Source organism: Mesocricetus auratus, unplaced genomic scaffold, assembly GCF_017639785.1.
Source record: "Mesocricetus auratus isolate SY011 unplaced genomic scaffold, BCM_Maur_2.0 Super-Scaffold_100028, whole genome shotgun sequence".
Lineage (NCBI taxonomy): Eukaryota > Metazoa > Chordata > Mammalia > Rodentia > Cricetidae > Mesocricetus > Mesocricetus auratus.
Window position 1 is genome coordinate 15,021,055 of NW_024429209.1, and position 26,729 is coordinate 15,047,783.

The 26,729-nt window shown below is 52.3% G+C and overlaps 1 protein-coding gene across 3 annotated transcripts in view; it reads right to left on the reverse strand.

Moving 5' to 3' along the window:
- Positions 1–26,729, reverse strand: part of Atp9a (ATPase phospholipid transporting 9A (putative)) — a 98,446-nt gene that overhangs the window by 26,464 nt on the left and 45,253 nt on the right. For all 3 annotated transcript variants that reach the window (XM_040733125.1, XM_040733126.1, XM_040733127.1), the window contains exons 8-15: positions 25,843–25,923; positions 24,481–24,556; positions 18,152–18,228; positions 16,571–16,731; positions 16,137–16,279; positions 15,448–15,560; positions 10,559–10,771; positions 2,045–2,206 (exon numbers count right to left, since the gene is read on the reverse strand). In XM_040733125.1, the coding sequence (XP_040589059.1) occupies positions 2,045–2,206; positions 10,559–10,771; positions 15,448–15,560; positions 16,137–16,279; positions 16,571–16,731; positions 18,152–18,228; positions 24,481–24,556; positions 25,843–25,923 (1,026 nt within the window). The remainder of the gene's footprint in view (positions 1–2,044; positions 2,207–10,558; positions 10,772–15,447; positions 15,561–16,136; positions 16,280–16,570; positions 16,732–18,151; positions 18,229–24,480; positions 24,557–25,842; positions 25,924–26,729) is intronic.

Below are 26,729 nucleotides of genomic sequence, written 5' to 3' on the forward strand. Positions count from 1 at the left end.
CCCTACAGACATAGGAAGGAATACTACACAGCCACTAAAAGGACGGGAAGCCTGGTATACACAGTAACATAAATGCACCTTGAAATCCGTTAGCAGGAAGAAGAAATCCAAAGACCACACACTGCACTCCATGTATGGGAGTGTCTACAACAGGCAAATCTGCTGCGGCATGAAACAGACTTGCAGCAGCAAGGAGCTGGGGAGGGCAAGGTGGCTTAATAACTGCAGGGGTTGAATTCTTTTCCAAAGATTTACTCATTTTTATTTTATGTGTGGGGGTGTTTTGCCTGCATGTATGTCGGTGCACCACATACATGTAATGTCCTCAGAGGCCAGAAGAGGGCACTAGGTCCCCAGGAACTGGAATTCCAAATGGCTGGGGGCTGGGAGCTGGACCTGGGTTCTCAGGAACCACTGAGCCACCTCTCCAGCCTGTTCTTTTCAATCACATTTTCACTTATTTTGTATGCGTATGCGTGAGTGCACATGTCACAGCATGTGTGTGGAGTTCGGACTCTGTCCTCCCTTTATCCAGTGTGTGCCCCGGGATCAAACTCAGGTCCTGGGCTTGGTAGCAAGCATTCTGCCCACCGAGCCACCTCACCAGCCCTGAAGAGTTGTCTTTGGCTCTGGTCAGCACGCATCTACACAGTTCTGGAAGTCAGCAGGCTGGGCCAGAACCAGCCCGGGTCATCTCTTATATATTAGCCACTTTTCTCTTTGCTACAACCTGAGAAGCGACTTGGGGGGGGGGGGACGGGGGGCCTTCTGGGTCACAGTGTAAGGGATGCGGTCCGCCATGGTGGCGGAAGCCATGGTGACGGGAAAGAGAAGCAACTGGTCACATGGCCTCCGTGCTCAGGAACCCAAGTGAAGAGGAAGTAGGGCTGGGCTAGGACTCTCAAACCTGCCCCCAGGGACCCACGTCCCCCAGCAAGGCTCCACCTCCTAAGGGTCCCACAAGCATCCATGTCCACCACCAGGGGGGAGCCCAGGGTTCAGATTCAGGAGCCCATGATGTGCAGCACAGTGGCTCTTAAATGTTTTGTTGTTGTTGTTTGTTTTGGTTTGGTTTTTCAAGACAGGGTTTCTCTGTCTTGCTTTGCAGGCTGTCCTGGAACTCACTCTGTAGACCAGGCTGGCCTCAAACTCACAGAGATCTGCCTGCCTCTGCTTCCCGAGTGCTGGGATTAAAGGTGTACACAATCACTTCCCAGCTCTTAAATGGTTATTTTTTAATGATTATTCTAATTTTGTGAATTTTTTATTGCACTTTTATTCTCTGGAGACAGGGTCTTACTCTGTAGCACAGGCTAGCCTTGAACTTACAGTGATCTCCCTGCTTCAGCCTCCCAAGCACTAGGATAGCAAGTGTGAGCCGCCATACCTGACTGGTACTGGAATTTTATCTATGAAATACAGGTGGCAGGCTGGAGGAATGGCTTGGCAGTTACAAACATTTCCTGCTCCTTCTAGGTCCCAGCATCCAAGCCAGGCAGCTTATGCCCACCCGTAACTCCAGCTCCAGGGGATCTTCTAGCCTCCATGGGCATAAGCTCACAAAGACACACACACACACACACACATGCACACACGCACACGCACACGCACACGCACACACACACACACACACACACGCACACACACCAACCAGAGAGAGAGAGAGAGAGAGAGAGAGAGTCTGATGGCAGGAGTTTGGAACCTGGGATCTACACAGTAGCATGTAACTTCTATTACTTCCCGACTCCTGCTCATGTATGCTAAATAAATAAAAACGTGGTCTGTTTAAGAGTGTGAGAATGAGAAACAATCTACTGAGAGCTCCGTGACATACAGTCACTGTTTCAAAGCCAGGCTCACCAGACCCTGCTGGCTGAACTGGGTGTGTTCACAGGCAGAGCTCATTTCCTTCCTGCTCAGGGAGCCACATTCCCTTACTAGTGTGGGTGACAGTAATGAGGCCCCAGCAAGATGTAAGGACCCACCCCATGCATAATCTGCAGGGCCAGGGAGGACGCAGGGGGTGGGAGAGGAGCCCACTCACCCTGACGATGATGCCCATCCGCTTGCTCTCGTAGGTGAAGGGGAACACCTGCAGGATGGTGAGGTTCAAGATCTGGTCACCAGGGGTCCTCAGCTGCATGGAGGACTGGTCACGGCCCACCAGGGTCAATCCCACACTTTCTGTCCACTGGACCAGGGCCACCTGGAGGAAATGGAGTGTGGGACATCAGATACCGCAGACTGCACACCACAGGCATGTGGCAGAGGCCCTGTAACCACAGTTACCTCTAAAGGCTTTGCACAAAGCCTGCTACCCATATAGCAAGAAAGGGCAGGGCACTAGGGGCTCCTTACCCCAGGCAGGACACTAGGGGCTCCTTACCCCAGGCAGGACACTAGGGGCTCCTTACCCCAGGCAGGACACTAGGGGCTCCTTACCCCAGGCTCTCCCTTAGCTGGGCACTCTCCATTAGACACAGCCTGGTCTTTAAGGGGGATTCGGTAACTTTCCCACCCCCAGTGGGGGTAGGAAGGGAAGGGGCTTGCAGCAACATTGGGGCATTTGTGACTGCCTCAACCAGGAAGAAGACACTGCACAGCACAGCCCAGGGGGCCTGCCGATGGTTACACTGCACAGCACAGCCCAGGGGGCCTGCCGATGGTTACACTGCACAGCACAGCCCAGGGGGCCTGCCGATGGTTACACTGCACAGCACAGCCCAGGGGGCCTGCCGATGGTTACACTGCACAGCACAGCCCAGGGGGCCTGCCGATGGTTACACTGCACAGCACAGCCCAGGGGGCCTGCCAATGGTTACACTGCACAGCACAGCCCAGGGGGCCTGCCAATGGTTACACTGCACAGCCCAGCCCAGGGGGCCTGCCGATGGTTATACTGCACAGCACAGCCCCGTCCAGCACCTTCCAGCCCCACAAGGACAGAGCCAAGGAGAACGGTCCACCAGCCAGGAACAGACTCCCAGAAGCTCGTAGAACTGCCCACCAGTGATGGAGCTGAGAGGTGGCAGCGCCAGGCCAGGAGGCAGCTGCGTTTGCCTAGGTCAAATGTCCAGGGCGCTCTGCTTCAGGAGGGCCATCTGAGTCTCCCCCAGCCTGGGGCAGGTGGATCCACCTTAGCAGACTCCTAAGAAGCCCCGGAGAGGATGCCAATCCCAGGCCTTGCTGAATCGCATAAGCCTGTGTCACTGGGACCCACTGTCACCACTAGAAAGTTGACAGGACAAAGAGGCCTAGTCCTGGTCCCTGGGGGAAAGTCCCTTTCTAAGAATCTTTTGAGGTGGGAAGATCCACCTTTTATCTGGGCCACGCCTTCTTGCTGGCAGCCTCTGTAACAGATGTGGAAGAAGGAAGCTTGCTTTCATTCTCAATGGCCAAGTTCATTTCTTCGCTGGCATTAGAGCCTACCTCTTCAGGATTCCAAAGTCTACTGAAGACCAACGAGACATGCAGCCTCACGGACTGAACAATCGCTGGACTCTTGGACCTTCTGTAGGTAGAGAACCATTGTGGGACAAGCTGGGCCATAGCCTGTAAGCTATTCTAATAAACTCCATATACATGTTTCATTCTATCAGTTTGGTTCCTCCGGAGAACCCTGACTAATAAGTACAGCCAGGAAGAGGCATGCTAGTGTCTGGAACAGACAGAAACACCGTAGCTGCAAATGGGGCTGGCAACAGCTTTATCCTAAAACATTTCACATCCACTCACCAGCAAGCCACAGGCAACGATACAAAAGGCTTTCCAGGGCTGGCAGAGTGCTTGCCTTGAATGCACAGCCTCAGGTTTGAACTCAGGCACCGCATAAACCAGGCACAGTGGGCAAGCCCGTAACCCCAACACTCGGGAGGTGTGGACAGGAGGCTCAGAGGGCCAAGGCCAACCTCTTGGGCTACATGAGATCATGGGGGTGGGGAAGAAAGGCACCCAGCTTCTTAGAAAGCTGTCTTCAGGGTTAGGGGTTAAGCAGACACAGTCTTTTGCAGAGGCTGACTTGCTGTGGTTAGGAGCTTGGGAAAGGAGATCCTGGACAGTCTGCTGGAGTTAAGAGAAGCCAATCACAGCATCTGAAGGGGAAATGTGATCAAGTGGAAAAACCCACTGAAGTCCTTGGCTCAGCCAGATGGCTGTGAAGTACCTGTTGTCTTGCCTAGAACTGTGGGGTAGCTGGTAGCTGCACCTCAAGTGCCCCCAGGATGCACAGGTCTAAGCTCAAAGCATAGTCTCCTGAGTGTATATTGGTTTGCAGTATTGGAAAAAGATAGGGTGGGATTTACAGTCAAACCACTGTGTATTCCTGAGACGGTTTTCCAGGGGATGCTGGGCAGTGCTCAGTGCTGCCCATCTCCAGCCCCATGCTGCTCCTGGCTCTGCTTCTCCCAGGTCTGATTCCTTATTGCCTAGAAGTTCCCTTGGCTGACCTGCTGGTCCCGAAGGTGGGTCACACTGGACCTCAAGTCTGGATCCCTTTCTATACTCTTGAAGCCTCTGGAAATAAACAACTTCAAGCAGATGAGCTCTCCATTTGCAAAATCCTATCTTTAGGGCCTGGAGAGAGATGCTTGGTGGTTAAGACCACTTGGTGCTCTTGCAGAGAATCCAAATTCGATTCCCAGCACCCACATAGCAGCTCACAACTATCTGATAACTCCAGTTTGATGGGGGACGTCCTTTTGTATACATGTTTCTCTTATTGGTTGACGAATAAAACACTGCCAGTAGCCAGTCAGGAAATATAGGCGGGGCTAGGAGACTAGGAGAATTGGGGGGGGAGGGGAGAGAGGGGGGAAGAGAGAGAGAGAGAGAGAGAGAGAGAGAGAGAGAGAGAGAGAGAGAGAGAGAGAGAGAGAGAGAGAAGCTGCCAGGGAGAGATGCCATGTAGCTGAGCATGGCATAGAACTCCTGATCCTATTGTCTCCACCTCCTAACTGCTGGGATCGCAGGCATGGACCCCTATGTCTGGTTTCTGTAGTGCTAGGGATGGAACCCAGAGCCCTGGGAACATCAGGCAGGCACCCTTCCAACTGATCCACGTCTCCAGCCCTTTTCCTCATCTTTCAAAGATTCCAAAGAGCCTCTGGAAATCCCCTCATTCAGTGCTGACCTTGACGATCCCAAGCTGAAGAAACACTGTCTGGATACATGAAATGCATCAATGTTGACCTCTAATCTCCTTGGCCTTTGGAGGTGAGGTAGGGTCTTGCGGGAGAACTAAGTCATAAAGGGTCTCAGATCAAGGAGACCCCAGAGATCACCACTCTGCGACGAGAGACACAGTGAAAAGAGTCTGGAAGGAACCAGAGAGGAGCCCAGCAGACAGCAACGCCACAGTACCAGATCTCCCACACCAGCTTCCCCAAAGGGTCTTGTTCCCAAGGTGCCTAGTCTGTGCTATTCTGTTACAGACCAAGACACTGACATCCAATCTGTTTTTCTAATAGTTTCCTGTTAAAATTTAAAAGTGACAAATCAGTAAAGAGCCATACAAAATGCCTCTACCGTGTGTGTGTGTGTGTGTGTGTGTATGTGAATGTGTGTATGTGTGGTATAAGTGTGTGTGGTATGAGTGTGTGTGTGGTATGTGTGTGTGGTATGAGTGTGTGTGTGGTATGAGTGTGTGTGGTATGTGTGTGTGTGTGGTATGTGTGTGTGTGGTATGAGTGTGTGTGTGGTATGAGTGTGTGTGTGTGGTATGAGTGTGTGTGTGGTATGAGTGTGTGTGTGGTATGAGTGTGTGTGTGGTATGCGTGTGTGTGTGGTATGAGTGTGTGTGTGGTATGCGTGTGTGTGGTATGCGTGTGTGTGGTATGAGTGTGTGTGTGGTATGAGTGTGTGTGTATGTGGTATGTGTGTGTGGTATGAGTATGCGTGTGTGTGGTATGAGTATGTATATGTGTGTGTGTGTGGTATGAGTATGCGTGTGTGTGGTATGAGTATGTATATGTGTGTGTGTGTGGTATGAGTATGCGTGTGTGTGGTATGAGTGTGTGTGTGGTATGTGTGTGTGTGTGTGTGGTATGTGTGTGTGGTATGAGTATGTGTGTGTGTGGTATGAGTATGTGTGTGTGTGTGTGGTATGTGAGTGTGTGTGTGTGTTACACGTGCATGCATGTTCATTCAAGTGCAGGGCTGGGTATGGCTCACTTCACACTGCTTAAATAACATATGCAAAGCCCCAGCTGAGTTCCATCTCCTGTATTGGATAAAACAGACTGTGCTGACACATGACTTTAATCCCAGCACTTGGGAAGTGGAGACAGGAAGATCAAAAGTTCAAGGTCTTCCTCAGCTTTATAGCACATACCAGGCCAGCTTGGGCTATGAGACCCTGTCTCAAAAAAAAAAAAAAAAAGCTCTAGAACAGCAATTCCCAACCTGTGGGTCACAACCCCAAAGACCACTGGAAAACATATTTACATTATGATTCATAACAGCAGTAAAATTACAGCTATAGAGTAGCGATGAAAATAATGTCATGGTTGGGGTCACCACTTGAGGAACTGTATTAAAGGGAGGCAGCATTAGGAAGACACCAGTATCCGGAGTGAAGGCTCAAAGGGGGCGCTGCAGCCTTCACTGCTCTCCGGACAGGGGAAATACTTGGACGCACTTACATTCACTTCTAACTACATAAGTACATACTCCAACACGTGATTCACAAATTGGAAGGAAGGAAAGACGAGATTTACATCCTTCCTTACACTGGGCACTGTCTCCAGTGGGTGTTGCAATCACACCGAGAGCTTGCTGACCAGGCTATCCCTAGCCAGCTCCCTCCTGTCCCGACCTTCCTAGGCTTGGATTACAGGTGGCTGCCACTCCCACACTGCATTTACACAGGCTCTGGGGATCTGAACTCTGGTCCTCTCCTCTCCCCCGCCTCTCTGCCTCCCTCCCTACCTCCCTACCTCCCTCCCTTCTCCCCTCCTCCCTGAGTCAGGGTTTCTCTGTTTAGTCCTGGCTGTCCTTGAACTCAGAGATCCACCTGCCTCTGCCTCGAGTGCTGGTATTAAAAGCATTTACCGCCACCACCTGGCTCTCTCTCATTTTTTTTACTTTTATTATATATACAGTGTTCTGGCTGTATGCCTGCACACCAGGAAAGGGCGCCAGACCTCATTAGAGACAATTGTGATACCATGCGGTTGCCAGGAATTAAACCCAGGTCCTCTGGAAGATCAGCCTGTACGGGCTCTTAACCTCTGAGCCATCTCTCCAGTCACCCCACTCATTTTTATTACTTATTTTATTTATTTGTCTGTTTGCTTTGTTTTTTTGTTTTTCAAGACAGGGTTTTTCTGTGGCTTTGGAGGCTGTCCTGAAATTCACTCTTATAGACCAGGGTGGTCTTAAACTCAGAGATTCACCTGCCTCTGCCTCCTGAGTGCTGGGATTAAAGGCATGCACTACCACTGCCTGGCCCCCCTCATTTTTAAACAGCTCTTGCTTCACTTTGTAAAGTCCTCCTTCTCCTGAGAAGTGAAAGCCTACACCCTGGGGCTCCCAGCTCTTTACCTCGATGGAGAAAGAACCCAGAAGCCTGGAAGAGAAGCTGCCCCAAGAGCCGGATGGAAGGAGAAGCCCAACAGGAGGTCTAAGGAGCCACCACGACAAACGTCACCAGGGAGCGATAAAGCACAGACATGTGAAAGGCCTTCTATGGTGCTTGTCTTCCACGGCATACAACACCTTTCCAATTATAACCAAAGGGACTCCTGTGCTCAAGGGCCACTCATTCCAGAACCTTCCACACTCTAGGACTTCAGCAAGAGCCAACCGTCAGCACCTGCTCAGAGCTTTCTCACAGAGCATGTGAGACCCCTGGAGTCCCGCTGAGAGGACTGGGGGTGCTTGGTAGCATATCTGAGGAGTACATGCCTTTCCACACAGGATGCTGTAAGAGAGCTCCTTGCCTGTCATTCTGAGCTTCCACAAAAGGGGGAACCCCACCCCAGTCAGGGTCTCAGGGCCAACAACAGAAAAGGAGGCCGTGTGCCAAGTATGACAAGTATGACAAGTATGGTCTCAGCACCCAAGAAGCTGATGCAGGAGGACCAGGGGTTTGAGACCACCCTGGGCCACAGTGAGATCTTGTCACAGAGACAGAGGGCTCAGAAAGGCCAGTGGGAAACAGATTATGTGGACAGCTAACCGGACCTGACCTGGGTCATAGTCCCTGGGGCTTCACAGAAAAGTCAGAATGACAGAGGGATCCCAGACGCCAGAACAACAGCACTCCATGACCTCGAAGGCTAAAAATGATACTTTTAAAAATGATGTCATCACTTAATGTGTGCAGAGGCAGGTGGATCTCTGTGAGTTCAAGGCCACCCTGATCTACAAAGTGAGTTACGGGCCAACCAGAGCTACACCGATGAGACCCTTTCTCAAAAAAATCAAGTTCTGTCCCTGTCACGCTCCTCCCCCACACCCCCAGGGCTGCCCCATTTACTGAGAGGAGAAAAGGCCGCTGAGCAGGGAGGTGAACATAAAAGAGGCGGACAGTTTTATTTTCCTAAAGCCGGATTTACTACAGTGGGCAGGGAGGGCCCATGCCCTGAGGCACAGCCCATAGCTGAATGCACACACGTCCAGGTGTCCAGGGCTGACTGCGCTCGACAGGAAGTAGAAATTACTGCAGCGGCCCAGGAGCAGCAACCTGCTCCCCAGTGCTCCAGAGAGCTAGCCTTGGGCTTCTTCAAGGCTTAGTTCACAGAGAATTTCAAAGGTGTCATGGGACCCAGCCAAGTTCGAATGGAATCCCCCAGGGATCTGGAACAGTAGGGCTCTCCTGAAGGCCTCACCTGTGCAGCAAACCTTCCTGTCATGTGTTGTGTGTATATAAACATGTTGGTATCTAATGCAGAGGCCAGATCTACACAGTAGTATCAGTGGCTACAGTCTTTGTGGATCACAGATTATTTTTCTCTTCTTACCTATATTACGCTAAAGAAATGAGCTGCATTTAAAAATTAATAAAGTCGGTTTTTAAGAAAGAGTATAAGGGGGCCGGTAGGAGGGCTCAGTAACTAAAGCCTCACTGGGTAAGCCTGGCTGTCTGAGTCTAATCCCTAGAATCCACTGTAGAAGGAGAGAAAACAATTCCCAGAAGTGGCTTCTGAACTCACAAGTACACATGGCTAACACACACATCATACAGATACATAAATAATAAAAAGATTCAAAGTTTCAATAAAAAGGGAAGGCTAGGGAGATGGTTCGGCAGATAAAGGTGTTGGCTGCCAAGGATGGCAGCCTGAGTTTGAGCCCAGAACCCACATGGTGGAAGGAGGAAATTAACCTTGGAAATTGTCCTCTGACCTCCACGTGTGCACATGGCACCTATGAACACACACAGAAGGAAGTAAAGCAAAAAAAAAAATTAAGTATCAGATCCTCCTGGACTGTGAAAGACTACAGAGACAAGGAAAACATCCCTTCTGCTGTTTTAGTCACACATCAGACTTAGAAAAACAAGACAACGTGAATCCCATTTAGAAGAAGAGATGCCGAGGGCTGGAGAAATGGCTCAGCCATTAAAGGCTAGGCTCATATCCAAAATATGAGATGACAAAATAAAGCATCCTCCTATGTGGGGAAGCCCCTAGACCACAGCATCTGTGAAAGACCAAACCACGGGGCAGACACAGACACACACACAGACACACACAGACACACACATACACACAGACACACACACACAGACACACACACACAGACACACACAAGGCTCAACAGTGAGGAAGTGGCCAGGCTGGCCCCAATGCTTCTCCACAGGTGTCCAAGTGCAGCCCACAGCAGCAGGCAGACACTGTGCCCAGCATCAGTATCTCAAACTCCAATGTTCACACATTCACACATATTCCTGGTCCCCAGTCACTAACTACCAAGAAAAAAAATGCCATCCTTTCTCAGAGCCCAAACCCTGAAGGTTGCCAATTCCATTCCTGAAAGAAAACAGGATGTGATGGACTAACCCTGACGAGCCGAAGAAGAAATGATATGTACAATTACCACAGCAAAGCAGACCCCAGCCCCGCCTCCTGTCTACCCACTCCACCTACACAGGTCCCCAGCCCACAAGTGGGGAGTGGCCATGCTTCACCCCTAAAACACCTGGCTTGACTATCGGTGGCCATGGTTGACCAGGGCTTTTGGTGTGAGCACCCCACCATTAACAAGGAAGTCTCCCCCAGGGGACAAAGTCTTCTCAAAAAAGGAAAAGAGACAGGTCTGGAATGGAGATATCCTGGTATCCCTTACCCAGGACCTCAAAAAAGGCTTACACAGTGCCATATCCCAGCCATCATGAGCCACAGAGCCCTGGTACTTTGAAGCCACTAGCCTAGGCTATGTGAGACACTGTCCCCCCAAAACTGTTTCTATAGTCAGATACCAAGTTTAGTGGACAGGAGGAAGGGAATGGAGAAGGGAAAGTCTAGAACATAGACAGTCAGGGCCACACAGAACCGTGTCTGACCCTTGTCAAGTCTGGGGATGACAGCATGGCTGCCCCCTCCCTGGGGTGGGTTACCTCATCTGGGCTGGATGCCTGGTACACACGGCATGAGTCCTCAAACTGCTTCTCAGCCTCCGCCTGGTCTGTCACACCATTGGACTCGTACACAGGTGTCACATTGTGGCACAGAGCAATGGCCTTCACAGCCTCGTGCACACGGCTGCTCATGGTCCTTCGTACCTTGGTGGTGACCGTGGGACCCTTCTGAGTCGGTGGCTCCTGGGATTGCTAAAGGAAAGGAAAATGAAGGGGAGATGAGCAGAAAGATCGGGTGGACATCTTGTCATGGTAATGGCGGTATCCATGCTCAAGGACCTGGGTTAATCACCAATAGAAAACATCAGAAAATAAAAAGGTGGAAAATGATCAGAGGAGACGCCTGATGTCAACACACACCCCACCACACATCACATGGGTCCTTGGCTCCGTGTTCAGTAAAATCCAAGTCCTCTGTCTCAGTATAGGGCCATTGGATTGGTCAGCGCCCATCTCCCCAGGCTCCTGCACCATCTTCCCTCCCTGAGCCATTCACACGGCCTGGGATCCCAGTCCCTCGGGATTCCTACAAGAATGGTTGGCTGGGTCTCACGGGTCTCCGTGTGAGGGTAAACTCAGAGAGGCCCCTGAAGCCCTTAACCCTTTCAACTCCACTCACCCCCTCACAGCACCTCAGTCTTGCCCCTCACTACCCAGCCCTGGCTTGTTAATGTGGCAGCTTTCTCCCCGCTGCCCCCAAGAACACAGGCTGTCAGTGTGCAGCACTCAACACGGTATTGCCAGCAGCCAGGGCAGCCTGGCAGGAGCAATGTTGCTGAAGAATAATGCCTAAGCTGCGTACCCACTTCTGCTAGGAGGTATGGCACACCTGGTAGAGCGGCCGCCCAGCAAGCACTAAGCCCTGAGCCCCATTCCTAGAATCCACAAAGTACGGCATGACACACCTGTCGCCCCGTCACTGGAGAAGGAGAGATGGGAGGATCAGAAGTTCCAGGAGGCTAGCCTAGGCTACATGAGACCCAATCTCAGTATGTAAACAATAAGCAAACAATTCCCTAAGTAGTGGTAGGGTTTTCTCAACATGTTTTTCCTCCATTTCTAAGAAAAATAAGTATTAAGGTCTGGCAAGACGGCTCAGTGGGTTAAGGCCCTTGACACCAAGTCTGACAGATCAGGCTTGATCCCCAGGACCCACAGATAGCAGAGGAAGGATTCCTGAAAGTTGTCCTCAGACCTCCACGTGTGCCCTGGCACACGTGTGCACACACAAGGAGGAGAGTGCAAACAAGCAGAAGCCACCGGAGCCGCCCGGAGCCGCCCGGAGCCGCCCGGAGCCGCCCGGAGCCGCGAGCCACTGTTGTGGACCAAGGGTGCCTGCCACAGCTGTGTAGGGAACTAGAGATGTTTACGTGGTTCCTAGACCCCATATCGCATTGAAAGCGTGTACACCCAGGAGGAGAAAAGCCATGTGAGACTTGGCCACGCATGATACTTAACACCTATGACACATGGTTGGCCCAAACAGAGAACAGATGGCCTGAGGAACAAGAAAATGACATTCATTAAATCTTAATACTATTTTTAGTAGTGGCATTAGGCTCCTTGGGTAATTAAACAATTACTAAATTATTCTAGTCACTGTGGGGACACACAGGGCTCTGGCTTCCTGCTCTGTTAACCTCTGGTGTCAAAAGTACACAAGTTGCACTTCCAGGTCAAAGGGCACAACATGGTAACAATAATTAGAGTGAGGGATCAGAACTCCAACTTGGACGGCTCATTAGTCAAATGCTTTCAATTATGAAGATTTTAACTTTAAAACTATACAGGGGACTGAGGTTTAGGAGAAGTTCCCTCTGTTGGAGAGATAACTTTCTAGTGGTCTGTAATTTACGTTCTATTCCATGTTTGTGATGGCGCTGCCAGGACATGTTGTCACTTTTTGCCCACACCGCTCAGCAGCTGGCCTGAATCATTATTTAAGACCGGGGTCATCAGCAAAGCCTCCGCAAGGCAATTGCTGAGACTGGAGAGTGTGAGTAGCCACAGGCTCCGGAGCGACGCTGAGCAGAGCACCTCCAGGGACAACTTCTGGAGGGGGAGCTTACCAGGTTTCGGGTGCCAGGCTAGCTCAGTCAGTAAGGTGAGTCTGAGAGCAAACGGGACTCCGTGTACGTAGGGGCCAAAGATTCTGCTCGGCTCCAGGACGGGACCAACCCATAGCTGTGGGGTTTGTGCTCTGGGAGAAACACCTTCCCGGCCAGGCCAAGAGAGCCAGGCCAGCTGCAGTCCCACAAAGGCCACATGCTCCAACCAGGGAAGGAAGGCGCTCCTCAGGCAGTCAAGAAGGTGGGGACGGCAGCAGGTCAGGGTCACCAGTGACTGGCTTCACAAGTCACCTCCACTTCTACAGCAAGGTCTTCCCTACCTCCCTGATGTGGTACCTCAGGGTGGAGAGGAAATGACCATGAGTTCTGAGACTGTCTCTTTCAATTGTTCAACCAACGGTGCCTGCAAGCGAGGGGGCTAGCTCACATGAAGTCCTGGGATCCGCCCCCAGTATCACAAAGACCAGGTGAGCACACCTGTCATCCCAGCACTCGGGGTGGAAGTAGAGGCTCAGAAGTTCAAGGTCAGTCTCAGCTAAAAGTCATTATTATTTTCATTTATTATTTTTTTTTTTTGTGGAAGGGAGGCATGAGTGTACATACGACAGTACCACAGTATGTGGTATGTGGCGGTCAGAGAACAAGTCGGGGGAGCTGGTTCTCTCCTATCACATGGATCCCTGGGATGGAGCTCAGGTCATCAGACGTGGTGGCAAATGCCTTTACCAGCCTGAGTCATCACCAGCCGCCACATGAGACTCTACTCTGTGTGTGTGTGTGTGTGTGTGAGAGAGAGAGAGAGAGAGAGAGAGAGAGAGAGAGAGTGTGTGTGTGTGTGTGTGTGTGTGTGTGTGCGCCTCTGGTGCTACCATGGTACCGCCTGTGGTAGCCACACGGTCCCGCATGGGAGAGCTTCACTCGCCGGACACCGTGTCCTCTGCATCAGCTTCAGCCTCACAGACCCTTTAACCCACGCACACTTCTTACTTAAAAAATACCAAGGGAAAAACAAAACCAGACGGAGCACCCACAGAGAAGGGTCAGGAGGGTTTGTTCTCACCCTGGAGAAAGCGCCCTGGTCCTGGCTGTCCTAAGGGAGGGGAAAAGGCAGTGTGCATGCCTGCACTCACGCCTCTGCGCAAGCCGTAGTCCCGGCGTGCGTGCGTGCGTGCCTGTGAGCATTTAAAATATATGCATGTTAAATGGTTGGATGGGCCGGCGAGAAGGCTCAGTGGGAAAAGGTAGGGTTGCCAAGTCTTAGTTTGATCCCTAAAACTCACATGGTAGACAGAGAGAACTGAATTGACCCCTGCACATTATCCTTGACTCACACAAAAATGCAAACGTTAAGAAAAATTTTCAAAGGGTTAGATGATTAATCATCAAGCCACGGGGACTTCCTCCTACCCCTGTCCTGGTAGGAGCTTTACCTCAGGATGAACTGGTCATTTTCTTAGTGTTTGCTTGGCCTTGTATTAATAATCTAGTTTCCCTTCCAGAATGTTTGAGACCACTGTTCTCCTTAGAGGCCACTTTAGTTACAATCACACTCTTTACACTGGTCACCTGGGTGCTCGTAAACCTCGTTCTGCACTTGGACACACAGAAGACAAACAAAGAGAGGATTCTGGCTCCTTCTGTAGGGTGTGTCGAGGGCCGCACCTGACAAGCGCCCGTCTGATAGATTTCCCGGAGGTTCGGGTCAAGCTCACAATCCTTAGGGGAGAGGTCAGTGCTGTGTGAGTTTGGGGGTGGGATGCCATGCAAACACACCGTGCTCTCTCTCCCTGTGCCCTGTGTGTCATCTTGTGAACGCTGCCTTGGGGCTGCAGATTACACACCAAAGCTCTTGAGAGCAAGGGGACAAGAGCGGGGACAAGCCGCACTTGGTCCAGCAGTACTTACGGTGGCTGCTCTGTCCTGTGGGTTCACCTGCTCAAATAGGTGTGGGGCAACAACCAAGGCTTCCAGCCCTGACCCACGTCATATGGTCCGGGACTACAAATACAACCCTCCAAGACTAAGGAGGACGAGGAGGTGGTTCAGTGCGTGAATGTTAAAAAACGAAATGAAACAACAGCGTAAGGAGGCAGAGGCCCCAGGATCACAGCAAGTTCAGGGCCTGCCTGGTCTACACAGTGAGTTCCAGGCATCCAGGGACACAGTGAGACCTTTCTCAACAGCTAAAACAGGGCAAGCCCTTGCTGTGAGAACAAGAGATATGCACCGCCAGTCAGTTCTGGTGGCTTGTAAGTTTACCGAAAGTCACTGAATTGTACCTTCAACATGGCTAAATTCCTTGGTATATGAAGTATATCTCAGTAGTTATTTAAAATCCAGAGAGGGGAGGGGCAGTGGTGGCACATGGCTTTGATCCCAGCTCTAGAGAGGCAGAGGCAGAGGCAGGAGGTTCTCTGTGAGTTCAAAGTCACTGTGGTCTACACAGTGAGTTCCAGAACAGCCAGCCACATAGTGAATCCTTGTTTCAAATAAATAAATAAATAAGTGAAAGGCCAGAGAAAACACACACTATTTTTTAGTGTTCAGGAGATCTGAGCCTATAGTTCAGTTGGCAGAGGACTTGCCCAGAATACACAAAGTCCTGAGTTCAATTCCCCAGCATGACATAACCCAGATATGGTGGCAAAGACCTTTAATCCCAACATTCGGGAAATATAGGTGGGTGATCAGGAATTCAAGGTCATCCATGGCTATGCAGTGAATTTGTGGTCAGCTGGGGTAAAAATAATTAATTAAAATGTACAGCCAGCGAGTGCCATGTTAGAAGCACGGCTTTACCTGGGTGTAAATACTGAAGATGTGACTCTGTACTTCATCCATGGAGTCAAGGCCATAGGCCACCGTGCCCAGGTGCAGCCGTTTGAACACCATCTCATTCTGGGTCAGGGTCCCTAGAACACAAGAGATGCAAGCGTCCTTCCCATGCCCTGAGTCAGTGTCACGTGCTGGGCTGGTCTCCATGCTTCCCTGGCAGAGGGGACAGGAGAGGGACAGAGAGGAACAGAGAGGGCCAGAGAGGAACAGAGGGACCGAGCGGGACAGAGGGGACAGGAGAGGGACCCACTCTTCTTCAGGCCAGCTCTGTGCCTTTGACAGACACTTTGTCCCTCTGTTCCGGGCCCTGTCTGTAAAACCCTTCCGGTGTCACATGGCTGGTGAGGGAGCACTGAGGAGCACCCTTTGCAGGTCAGCTGTCCCACGCAGGTGTCTACTGACATCAGCCCTGTCACCAAGCACTCCCTCCTCATCCGAGAGTGGGGGAGAGAAGCAGCTGCGGCCACCTCTCCCAGAGAGAACCCACCCAGCCCCCCCTCTGCCCTGCATGGATGTTCACCTGGAGCCCCACCCAGCCCGCCTCTGCCCCTTCAGGGGTGTTCACCTGGAGCCCCACCCAGCCCCCCTCTGCCCTATATGGATGCTCACCTGGAACCCCACCCAGCCCCCCTCTGCCCTGCAGGGGTGTTCACCTGTCTTATCTGTGAGCAAGTATGAAATCCTGCCTAGCTGTTCAGGGATTGTGCTGGAACGAACTACGGTCCCGGGGATTTTTGAATCCCTTCGTATCACCCAGCTGTACACGATCTTGCCCATGTCCAAGTTCACGCGCAAGCTAGGTAGGAAACAGAGAAAGGGTTACTAAGACACTATAAACCACATAGCCTGCATGCATATCCTGTGAACATGTAGTCAGATCCCCACCCAGAAGCAGGAGACATCACAGGCCACACAGCTATGAGGAAGGGACTCAAGTCACTTAGGAGTATAGGACAGGAAGCTTTCCCTTTTTTAGACACTGGTCCTTGAACAAGCGAGACGGCTGAGGGATAACGGTCTCTACCACAGAGCTCTGATGTCCTGTTAGCATGAGTCAGGAGAGACACCGGCACCGTCCCCAGCTCACCTGATGGGAATGATGTTGGAAAACAGGAGCAGAAAGCGGATGATCTGGAGGTACCATCGGCCAGCGAAGTGCTGCAGGGCCACCATGACCAGCGACACCACCACCAGTGCCCCGAAGAGGATCTTGGTGAGGCAGTTCACCTCCAGGTCAAACAGGCCAATCTGGGGATAAAGCATGGGGTGCCGAGGATCGGTGTGCAGCCCACAGCCTGGATGGAAAGGGGGTCTCCACACCTGCACCCAGGCCCAGCACAGTGAGGCGGGAGATCTTAGGAGGTGCTGCCGTTACAGCTGTGCTCTAAGAGCGAGCGAGAGCTACGGCCGAGATCGTACAGCCCTCAGGGCCCTCTGGGATTCTCAGAAACAAAGCCGGTGGCCCCTGTGCTGGGCTGCTCTCTGCACTGCACAGCCCCTACCACGCTGCTCTGAGGCCTTGCTTCAGTCCTACACTCTCAGGCCACAGCACACCTCAAAAGTCCAGCCCAGCTGGAGGGCAGACTTCCATGAGTCAGTGTCAATAACAATCATTTAACACCTTGTGCTTGGGGGCTGGGGTACAACTCAGTTTTGAGTGCTGGTCCAACATGCACAATGCCCAGGATTCCAGCCAAAAGACACCAAACTTCTGTGTTTTTTCGTGTCTCAAAATGCAATAAGGATGCCAAACCTGTAATGTCATAGAAAAAGGCTCAAACTTCGAGTTAGCAACGGGTTTAAGGATAAGGTCAGTGCGGAGTGAACATGACTCAAGCCAGGGAAGCAGCGTCCGCCACGCCATCCACAGTACTCTCTTTCCTTTTGCTTTCCAAACAGAATCCTGCCTCTAGTAACACAGGCTGGGCTTGAACGCTCTCTGTAGCCAAGGATAGCTCTGTACTCCCAATCTGCCTGTCCCCACCCTGGGAATACTGGGGTGGTGGACTGATGGGGGCTGTCCTTCTGTACATGTTTCTCTCACTGGTTGATGAATAAAACACTGATTGGCTAGTAGCCAGGCAGGAAATATAGGAGATGCTACCAGGCAGAGAGAATGATGGGGAGGGGAGGCCGAGAGAGGTCACCTGAGAGACACCATGCTACCAAAGGAGTAACATGTTGGATTACGAATAAGACACAGCCTCGTGGCAATACACAGATTAATAGTTATGGGTTAATTATTAAAAGACAGCTAGTCAGTAAGAAGCCGGAATATTGGCCAAACAGTTTATAAATTAATATTAAGTCTTTGTGTGTTTATTTGGGGCTAATCGGTGGCAGGGCCAGGCGGAGCATCTACAGTGGGTATGTAGTACCACACCCAGACTGCAGCGTTCTGACTGAAAAGATGGAGATGGAAGGGAGCTGGGAGGGTCATGGTGTGCAAGAAGGAAATGAGGTGAAATGATGGGACATACCCCTGCTGGGTTGCACATGCACGTTCAGAGGCGCACACACAGCCCTCTCCCTCACACACTCACGCACACGTGTGCACGCACGCACACACACACACCCGACAACTAGCTAGTGCAAGGCAGATTTAGAACCCAGTTCCTCACCGCCAGTGCCCATCATCGACGTGGATCTACACAGGCGGGAGTCTCACCTTACTCCTAGGGTCGGAAGTATTCATCACGCTTCGCAGTTCTCGGCCCGTGTAAAGAACAACACCTACAACAGTGCCTGGAACAAGAAACCCAGTCCAAATGAGCAGGGAGAGGAGGGGGGGGAGGGAGAGGAGGGGGGGAGGGGGGCGGGGGGAGGGAGGCAGGCAGGCAGGCAGGCAGGGAAGGAAAGCAGGAGTCGTGGGTAGGTACTTATCTTCTTTGCCACTAGCCTTGCAAGCATTCCAAAATATCCAGAACCTTCCTGTCTGCATGGAAGCTTAAACTGCCTCCCTTCTGTCTCTGGCCTATCTTCCTGTGCAACTGCTTTCTGCAAGTCTACCTAACTTGGCCCTTTGAAGGAAATGCCTCCTTCAGAACTTCCCTCCTCCTCCTCCTCCCCCTCCTCCTCCTCCTCCTCCCTCTAAGAGAAAATGGTTTATAGAAGAAATGCAAACAGCAAGGTGTGCAGAAAAAACACTCAACTGAGTGAACTGTCAAAAGCAATTTCCCTACATTGACAACGATTTCAAAGGCCCACATCCTCTGGTGTCGACCGGAAAGAGGGAAAACGGCCTTGCTGCGCATGTTGGTGGCTAGCTTGTAAGCCGGTCCCATCCATTTTCATGGAAATTTAACAGTACTGTCAAAGTGTAAGTCCCCCTCTTCCAGTGTGAAATGCTCAATGCAAGGAGCCAGGTGATAAGGAGCAGAAGAATCATCACCATCAAGGCGAGTGGAGGAGCCATGAAGAAACCCAGCACATGAAGGGTATGGGAGAGAAGTGGGCGGTGTGTGCCTTGTCAGCTGAGGGCCCTCAGGTGACAGTCTAAGATGAGGGGAGGCAGGCCCCACTGGGAAAATCTGAGAATGAGCATCGTGTTCCCTGCTGGGAGAGACAAGCTCCTACCCTCCCTCCCTGCCCCCTCCCACTCAGGACCACCGCTGCCAAGGGGTTTAAAGACATCTGTGAGGAGGGCCCGCCACGGCAGGGCTGCACGGGACAAAGGCCTGAGTCTAAAGTGCTTGGCCACGCCTGCAGCGAACACACAATGAGGCTCCCTAGCTCAGCTCGCTGGCTCCCTGGCTTGCTCAATCGCTCGGCTCAGCAGACGGCAGAGCAGGAGCGCTCTGGCATGGTACTCAGCAGATGGCCGGCTTTGGGGAATGAGGGCACCCCACCCTCACCCTGTGGCTGAGGCAGGTGGTTAGACAGCGGGACCCCAGCCTGGGCTAAGTGGAGGTGGCCGCCTGCCCCTCCTCCTCTCCTATACAACGCAGCCCTGCCTGGACCCCCACGTCCGGGAGAGAGGGCGGTAAAAATGAGCATCTCCCAAAGGGCGCAAGCCTCACTTTAGTCCAGACACATGGGTGTCGCCAAAATGGTCCCAACCACCCAATGCTTCCACTGTCTTGGCACCAAAGCTCTGTTCCCAGAGACTTGAACCCGAGTCTCATGTTCTGTGTGGTTGCTACCCAGGGAGGAGGGACACTCGGGAGGCCCCGTTGCTGTGTGCCTGCCTGGGCCACAGCCTGCCTTCAAGATTTAGAGTTAGTCGTCATCTCTGAAAGACTTTCTGAGACAGGATCTCATGTAACTTGGGCAGACCTCAAACTCACCACACAGCTAAGGATGACCTTGAACTCCTCATCTTCCTTCCTCTGCTTCCTGAGTGCTGGGGCCACAGGCCTGCACCACCGCATCTGATTTTCCCGATGCTGGGGATCAAACCCAAGCTTTCACGCTTGCTAGGCAAGTGTTCCACTGACCGAGCCACACCCCTGCACTGAGTCCACGGCCATAGCTGTTCAGCACAACCCACTCGGGCCAAATTCTGACCTGTGCCATCCCTTTGTCTTCCTGCTCCTCATCCTCCCTGCAGCCTGCAATCAGTGATCCTGCCGACCCCTCCCCTGCCGACCCCTCCCCTGCCGACCCCTCCCCTGCCGACCCCTCTCCTGCCGACCCCTTGCCCCATGAACTCCCAGAAGGGAGTCATCCTGCCTGGTTGCTGGGTTATTTGTAACCCATTTATTCCACCCAACCAGACACATGCTGAGCCCCCAAAAGGGAGCCCCCAGGAATATTCACGACAACTCAGCACTGCTGCAGTGTCCACCATGCATCTGGGGTCAGAGCACATGAGCCGGACTGGAGACCAGATGGGCGTTATCAGTCACATGGCACAGTGTCCATGACTAACTGTGAGCTGGCCACGTGCCAGGACAAGACCACACCACAGACTTGGGAGCAACCCGCAAAACCAGCTCTTTGCTACCTAGTCTGAGAAGCAACCAGCCAGAACTCGCATCCCTGAATCACACAGGCCAGCACAGGTGCTGCACAGCCCTGGAGTCTCCCCAACACCTTCCACTTCCACCACCCAGCAGCATACATTGGGCTGTCATGGCAACTGCATCCTCTGCAGTGGATGCTGGCTAGGCAGCTGGCCTTCAGTGCAGCCTGGCAAGCTTTCTTTTCTTCTTCTTCTTCTTCTTTTTTTTTATTATTTTTATGTGCACAGGTTTCTGCCTGCATATATGCTTGCACACAAGAAGAGGGCACCAGATCTCATTGTAGATGGCTGTGAGTCACCATGTGGATGCCGGGAACTGAACTCAGAACCTCTGGAAGAACATCCAGTGCTCTTACCCTCTGCACCTCTCCAGCCCCAGAGCTTTCTTATTCCTTAAACTTGCACTGGGTAACAGGGGACTGACCAGTATCGGGAGGTGGGTTCTACAAGGAACATATTAAGAGTCCCTGCAGACTGACTGAGTTGAGTGTCACAAGGAAATGGCTCTGTGGCCAATTCTGTGTTCATACTACGATCTGAATACAGTTAACTGTCTACTGGGGGACATGCAGAGAAACTGAAGCTGACAAGGAACATGGGAAATGTCCAGTTCATAGCACTCCAAACCCCCACCTACACAGAATGCCTGTCTGCTCCCTCTTGCCCACAAACATGTATTTCCCATGTGTACCACCTGCAAGATTCCCGTTGTCTACACTCTCCCCGGGAGATGGCGCTCTAAGGCTGTGTGACCCCAAGCAAGCCGCTTGCCTACTCTGAGATTCAGTTCCTGGGTCCACTGACTTTGTAAAACCAGAACAGGAGGGTGGCAGCAGAGCTCTCTCTGTAAAGGGTCTATTGCATCAAGGTCTTCAGCACTGACGGTCTCTACACAGCAGAGTGGTGCAGGAACAGGAGCTTAACAGAGGCCGACAGAGAGGAGGGTGAGATGGCTCAGAGGGGTAAGGACCACACTGCCAACTCTGTCAACCTGAGCCGAATCCGGGACCAGGGTGAAAGACACGTGACTCCTGCTGCACCTGTAGAGGACCCAAGTCAGTCTCCACCACACGGCGGCCCCCATGTGGCCCCCAGGGAGTCACACTCCCTCTCTGCCTCGTCCACTAAGTGGTTTTTTTAAAAACAGAAACGAGAGATGAGTACGAAAATATAAAGACTGTGTCAAAAAAAATGACAAAAGAACACAACACCGACAAGGGGAAAACAAAGATGACCGAACCCCAGGCAGCCGGTGGTTTTGTTTTGTTTTGTTTGAGACAGGGTTGTTGGGGGAAGTCCTGTGCACTTGTCAATAAAGTACTGTTGAGCCAATAGGAAACCTAGATAGGAGGGACTAGGAGTCCAGGAGGACTCTGGGAAGGAGAAACACAAGAGAGTCAAGATGTAACGCCATGGGGTAGGAAGCCCGGAACTATTCTCCGGTAAGAGACATACTTAGATTAACAATTATGGGTAATTACTTAAGCAGAGCTAGCCAGTAAGAGATAAGCAAGACCAACAGCTTCATAATTAATATAGCCTCCTGTGTGTTTATTTGGGACTGATGCGGCTCTAGAACCAGGCTGGCGGGAAGGCTTCTCTCAAGGAAAAAGCTTCTCTTAACACAGGGTCTCTCTCTCTCTGTATAGCCCTGGCTATCCTAGAATGTAGACCAGGCTGACCTAGAACTCACAGAGATCCCCCTGCCGCTTCCTCCAGTACTGGAATTAATGGTCTGTACCATCTAACCTAGCCTTATTTTTGTTTATTTTTAAAGAGAGGGTCTCATTGTAGCCTAGGGTAGACCTGAACCGATGACCCTCCTACTGTAGCCTCCCTTCCGAGAGCTGAGGTTGTTGGGGTGAAGAGACCTTTGGCGCTGCAGAGATGTGGTTAAGACCGCTGCTCTTGCAGAGGATGTAAGTTCTGTTCCCAGCACCCACACCAGGCTCCCTGCAGCCTGTAACCTCAGTTCCAGGAGTCTGATGCCCTCTTCTGGTTCCTGCTCACATATTCACATAGTAAACATCAAAAAGGAAAGAGAATCTTACTCTTCAGTTCAATCATCTAAGCACACAAGTCTCACGATCTAAATCATCTACCAATGGCCTAAAAGCAGAGAACCCTGAACAAGGGGCACTTCAGAGCTGCAGGGTGGGCAGGCTGGGCGGGCAGGGGCTGGGCAGGCAGGGTGGGCAGGGGCTGGGCAGGCAGGGTGGGCAGGGGCTGGGCAGGCAGGGTGGGCAGGGGCTGGGCAGGCAGGGTGGGCAGGCAGGGTGGGCAGGGGCTGGGCAGGCAGGCAGGGTGGACAGGGGCTGGGCAGGCAGGGTGGGCAGGCAGGGTGGGCAGGCAGGCTGGGTAGACAGGGGCTGGGCAGGCAGGGTGGGCAGGGGCTGGGCAGGCAGGCTGGGTAGACAGGGGCTGGGCAGGCAGGGTGGACAGGGGCTGGGCAGGCAGGGTGGGCAGGGGCTGGGCAGGCAGGGTGGGCAGGGGCTGGGCAGGCAGGGTGGGCAGGGGCTGGGCAGGCAGGGTGGGCAGGGGCTGGGCAGGCAGGGTGGGCAGGGGCTGGGCAGGCAGGCAGGGTGGACAGGGGCTGGGCAGGCAGGGTGGGCAGGGGCTGGGCAGGCAGGCAGGGTGGACAGGGGCTGGGCAGGCAGGGTGGGCAGGCAGGGTGGGCAGGGGCTGGGCAGGCAGGCTGGGTAGACAGGGGCTGGGCAGGCAGGGTGGGCAGGGGCTGGGCAGGCAGGCTGGGTAGACAGGGGCTGGGCAGGCAGGGTGGGCAGGGGCTGGGCAGGCAGGCTGGGTAGACAGGGGCTGGGCAGGCAGGGTGGACAGGGGCTGGGCAGGCAGGGTGGGCAGGGGCTGGGCAGGCAGGGTGGGCCTTGTAGACTCTGGTGCAAACACAAATTACCACAAAGACAGTGGCAAAGGAAAGAGACACCTGTCCCCAGATGTGCTCATCTCTGCATCCTGCTCTGAGCCCACCCACACATGCGTGTTCACTGCCAGAGTCATAGATCCCCGCCTGTCTTTAAGCTACAGAAGCCGCAAGAAACCCCAAGCTAAGGAAACGGGTGAGGGGTGATGTGAAGGGGAAAACTTAAGAGTCCTTTGCCTGGGATTATAATGCAACATAATTAGACACCATGTCCACCACTCCATTTTAACACTGCACACAACTGTTGCCTTCTACTCCAGGATAACAACCTGAGCTCTGTTCCCATTGTGTGGCCCTCACCTCCCAGAGCTGACCTACTGTGTGGTCCTCATCTTCCAGAGTTGACCACTGTGCAGCCCTGACCTCCCAGAGTTGACCCACTGTGTGGTCCTCATCTCCCAGAGCTGACCTACTGTGTGGCCCTCACCTCCCAGAGCTGACCTACTGTGTGGTCCTCATCTTCCAGAGTTGACCACTGTGCAGCCCTGACCTCCCTGAGTTGACCCACTGTGTGGCCCTGACCTCTCAGAGTTGACCTACTGTGCAATCCTAACCTCCTGGAGTTGACCCAGTGTGTGACTCTCACCACCCAGGCTCAGATCCCTCCCCTGCAGACTGGGTGTGGCTGAGAACAGGTGACATCCAGAAACACCCTGCATCATGCAGCTGGTATAAATCCTTGCTGCTGTGGTCCAGCCTCGGCTCACAGCCCCTCTTCTCAGAGTCACCCCAGCAATCGGTATCAAAGCCACCATTCCCACCTCCCTCTGGTGTTCTCAACCTTCCTGATACTCTCCTGCCTCTGTCCCTGCAAAGAGGACAGTCCCATGGACATGGCTTCCAACCACGACATCCACACCACTTCCATTTCTGGTACTATGACGTCAACTGAAGTGGCGACTACAGGTCATTCCCAGTGTGGATGCTGCAGATGGCCCATGGGTCACACGGTCTGCAAGTGTCCGAGCCGCAGTCAGACGGCAGTTTAGGTCCCCGGAGACGCTGGAGCAAGTCAGCAACTCCATTTGACCTAAAGTTCATCCCCAGCTGAGAGGCCCTTCCCCGTTCAAACGCTCTAACCTTGGCCAGGTCTCACCTGATGCTATGACAGTGCCGGCCCACAGTGTGTTCTCGATGCTCAGACTCTCGCTGATTGGAGGGTCACTGTCTTCCTGAAAAGACCAAACACACATGTACACACAGTCATCCCTCACTCTCTATGGGGATGAGACCCGGGACCGGAAGATGACAAAGTCTGACAATGCTCAAACCCTTTCTACAAAATGGCAGATTTGGGGTGGGGGTGATGATAGAGGCTTGCCTGACACACACAAGACCTGGGTCCCATGTTTAGAATCACACACACACACTCATATATACAAACACACACGTGCACATATACATACACACTCACACAAACACACATACATACATACACACACTCACACACATATACATACACACATACACACACACACACACACACACACACACACACACACACACACACACACGGCAGCTTTGCCTGTCACAGTGGCATGCTGTACTCTCAGCACTTGAGAGGCTGTGGCAGGAGGGTCCTGAGTTCAAGGCCACCCTGTACTACCTAACAAGACCTTGCTTCAAAAAACAAGAAAGAAAAGGCAGGATCTTGTGGTTGGAGGTATGGCTCAGTGGTACAGTGCTCACTCAACACTTGGAAGAACCTGGGTTTGATTCCCAGCACCAGAAAATGCCACTTTTTTGCATGGAACTAACATGCATTGGTTCATGCACTTTAAGATTTGTTTTTGCCAAGGATAGCTGTGAGCCTTTCATCTCACACGCTGTAGGCAGAAACATGGATTTCTGTGAGTTTGAGGCTACCCTAGTCTACACCGAAAGTTCCAGGACAGCCAGGGCTTCATAGTGAGACCCTGTCTCAGAAAGAGGGAGGGGGGGGGGCAGGCCATTTGCTTGCTGCTCCATATGTGAATTTTTGTCTTATATTCTAAAATTTTACTTCCTATTATGAAAGATCTGAAAACCACTTAAATTCAATGCTGGCACACAAAGCTTGGTTTTTGGTTTGTCTGTTTTGACAGGCTGGCCATGAACTCACAGCAGTCCTCCTGCCTCAGCCTCCTGAGCACCGGGGTCACGGGGATGTGCTGACACACCCTGCTGGCACAGAGGATCTGCAAGACTAAAGAGGTCCCTGAAATTGTGTTGACATCAGAGCTAAAGCAGATGACAACACCTGCTGCTCTAGAACCCAAGCTCAGAGCTGGGAGAGCATTCTATCTGGTGCCTTCAGAGCTGGGAGAGCATTCCATCTGGTGCCTTCAGAGCTGGGAGAACATTCCATCTGGTGCCTTCAAGTGGGGCTTTGGTAAGGCACCTCAGACAAGCACAGCAGTGTGCACCTCAGACATCACCACGGCCGCACACACTTAAGACTGGACTCTGGTGCACTCACCCTGGTAAAAGTCCCCAGGAAGTTGTGAATGTCGATGTTGGGTTCTTCAGCATACACGTAAGACCGGATCTGCAGGAGGTCCTGTACCAGAGGGAAAACACCTGGTTTAAAAGAGGAGCCCTGAACCAAACTTTCAAAAGCAAAAGTGCTGTATTTATTTCCCAAAGAAACCCTCCAAATATAGAGCAGCAGAAAGGAGAAATCCTCCCTTAAGCAGGCGTTGCGATGGAAAGCCCACAGCTCCCGTGTGCAGACATCGGCTAACACATCCACCAAGCACAAGTAACACTGCAGAGAAGAGTCAGGGCCGACCTGCACCTCCCTGCACCGCATCTCATCTCAATGGCAACAGTCGCTCCCACTAAACAAAAAGAGACTAAGTATCTCCTGTGTGAGGCCCCGGAAAGGGCGGAAAAGGAAATCAGGAGAGCCTCCTATCCCTTAGGATGGCAACAACAGACAGCCAGAAAAGTGCTGGCAAGGATGCAGAGACTGGAACCCAGTCAGTGAGTATGAAAAACAGCACAGCCGGTGTGGAGAACAGCTTGGTGCTTCCTCAAGGAATTCCACAGAAAATCACCAAAGGCTTCCGGAACTCCATTTCTGGATGCAAGACCAAAAGAGGCAAAGGCAGGCACTCAAAGAGATGTGTGATCACCCCTGTGCACTACTCAGGAAAGCTGAGAGGAATAAACAACCCGGATGTCCATCACAGCGGAGCCCATCACAGAGGAGTGGACAAGGGAAACATTGCACATTCTCTCTGCAGGACATTACTCCACTCCAAAAACAGAAGCAATCCTGCCACACGCTACAGACAGGGGAACCCTGAGAACATTATGCTAAGCAAAACAGCCAGTCACACACACACACAAAAGACACACATG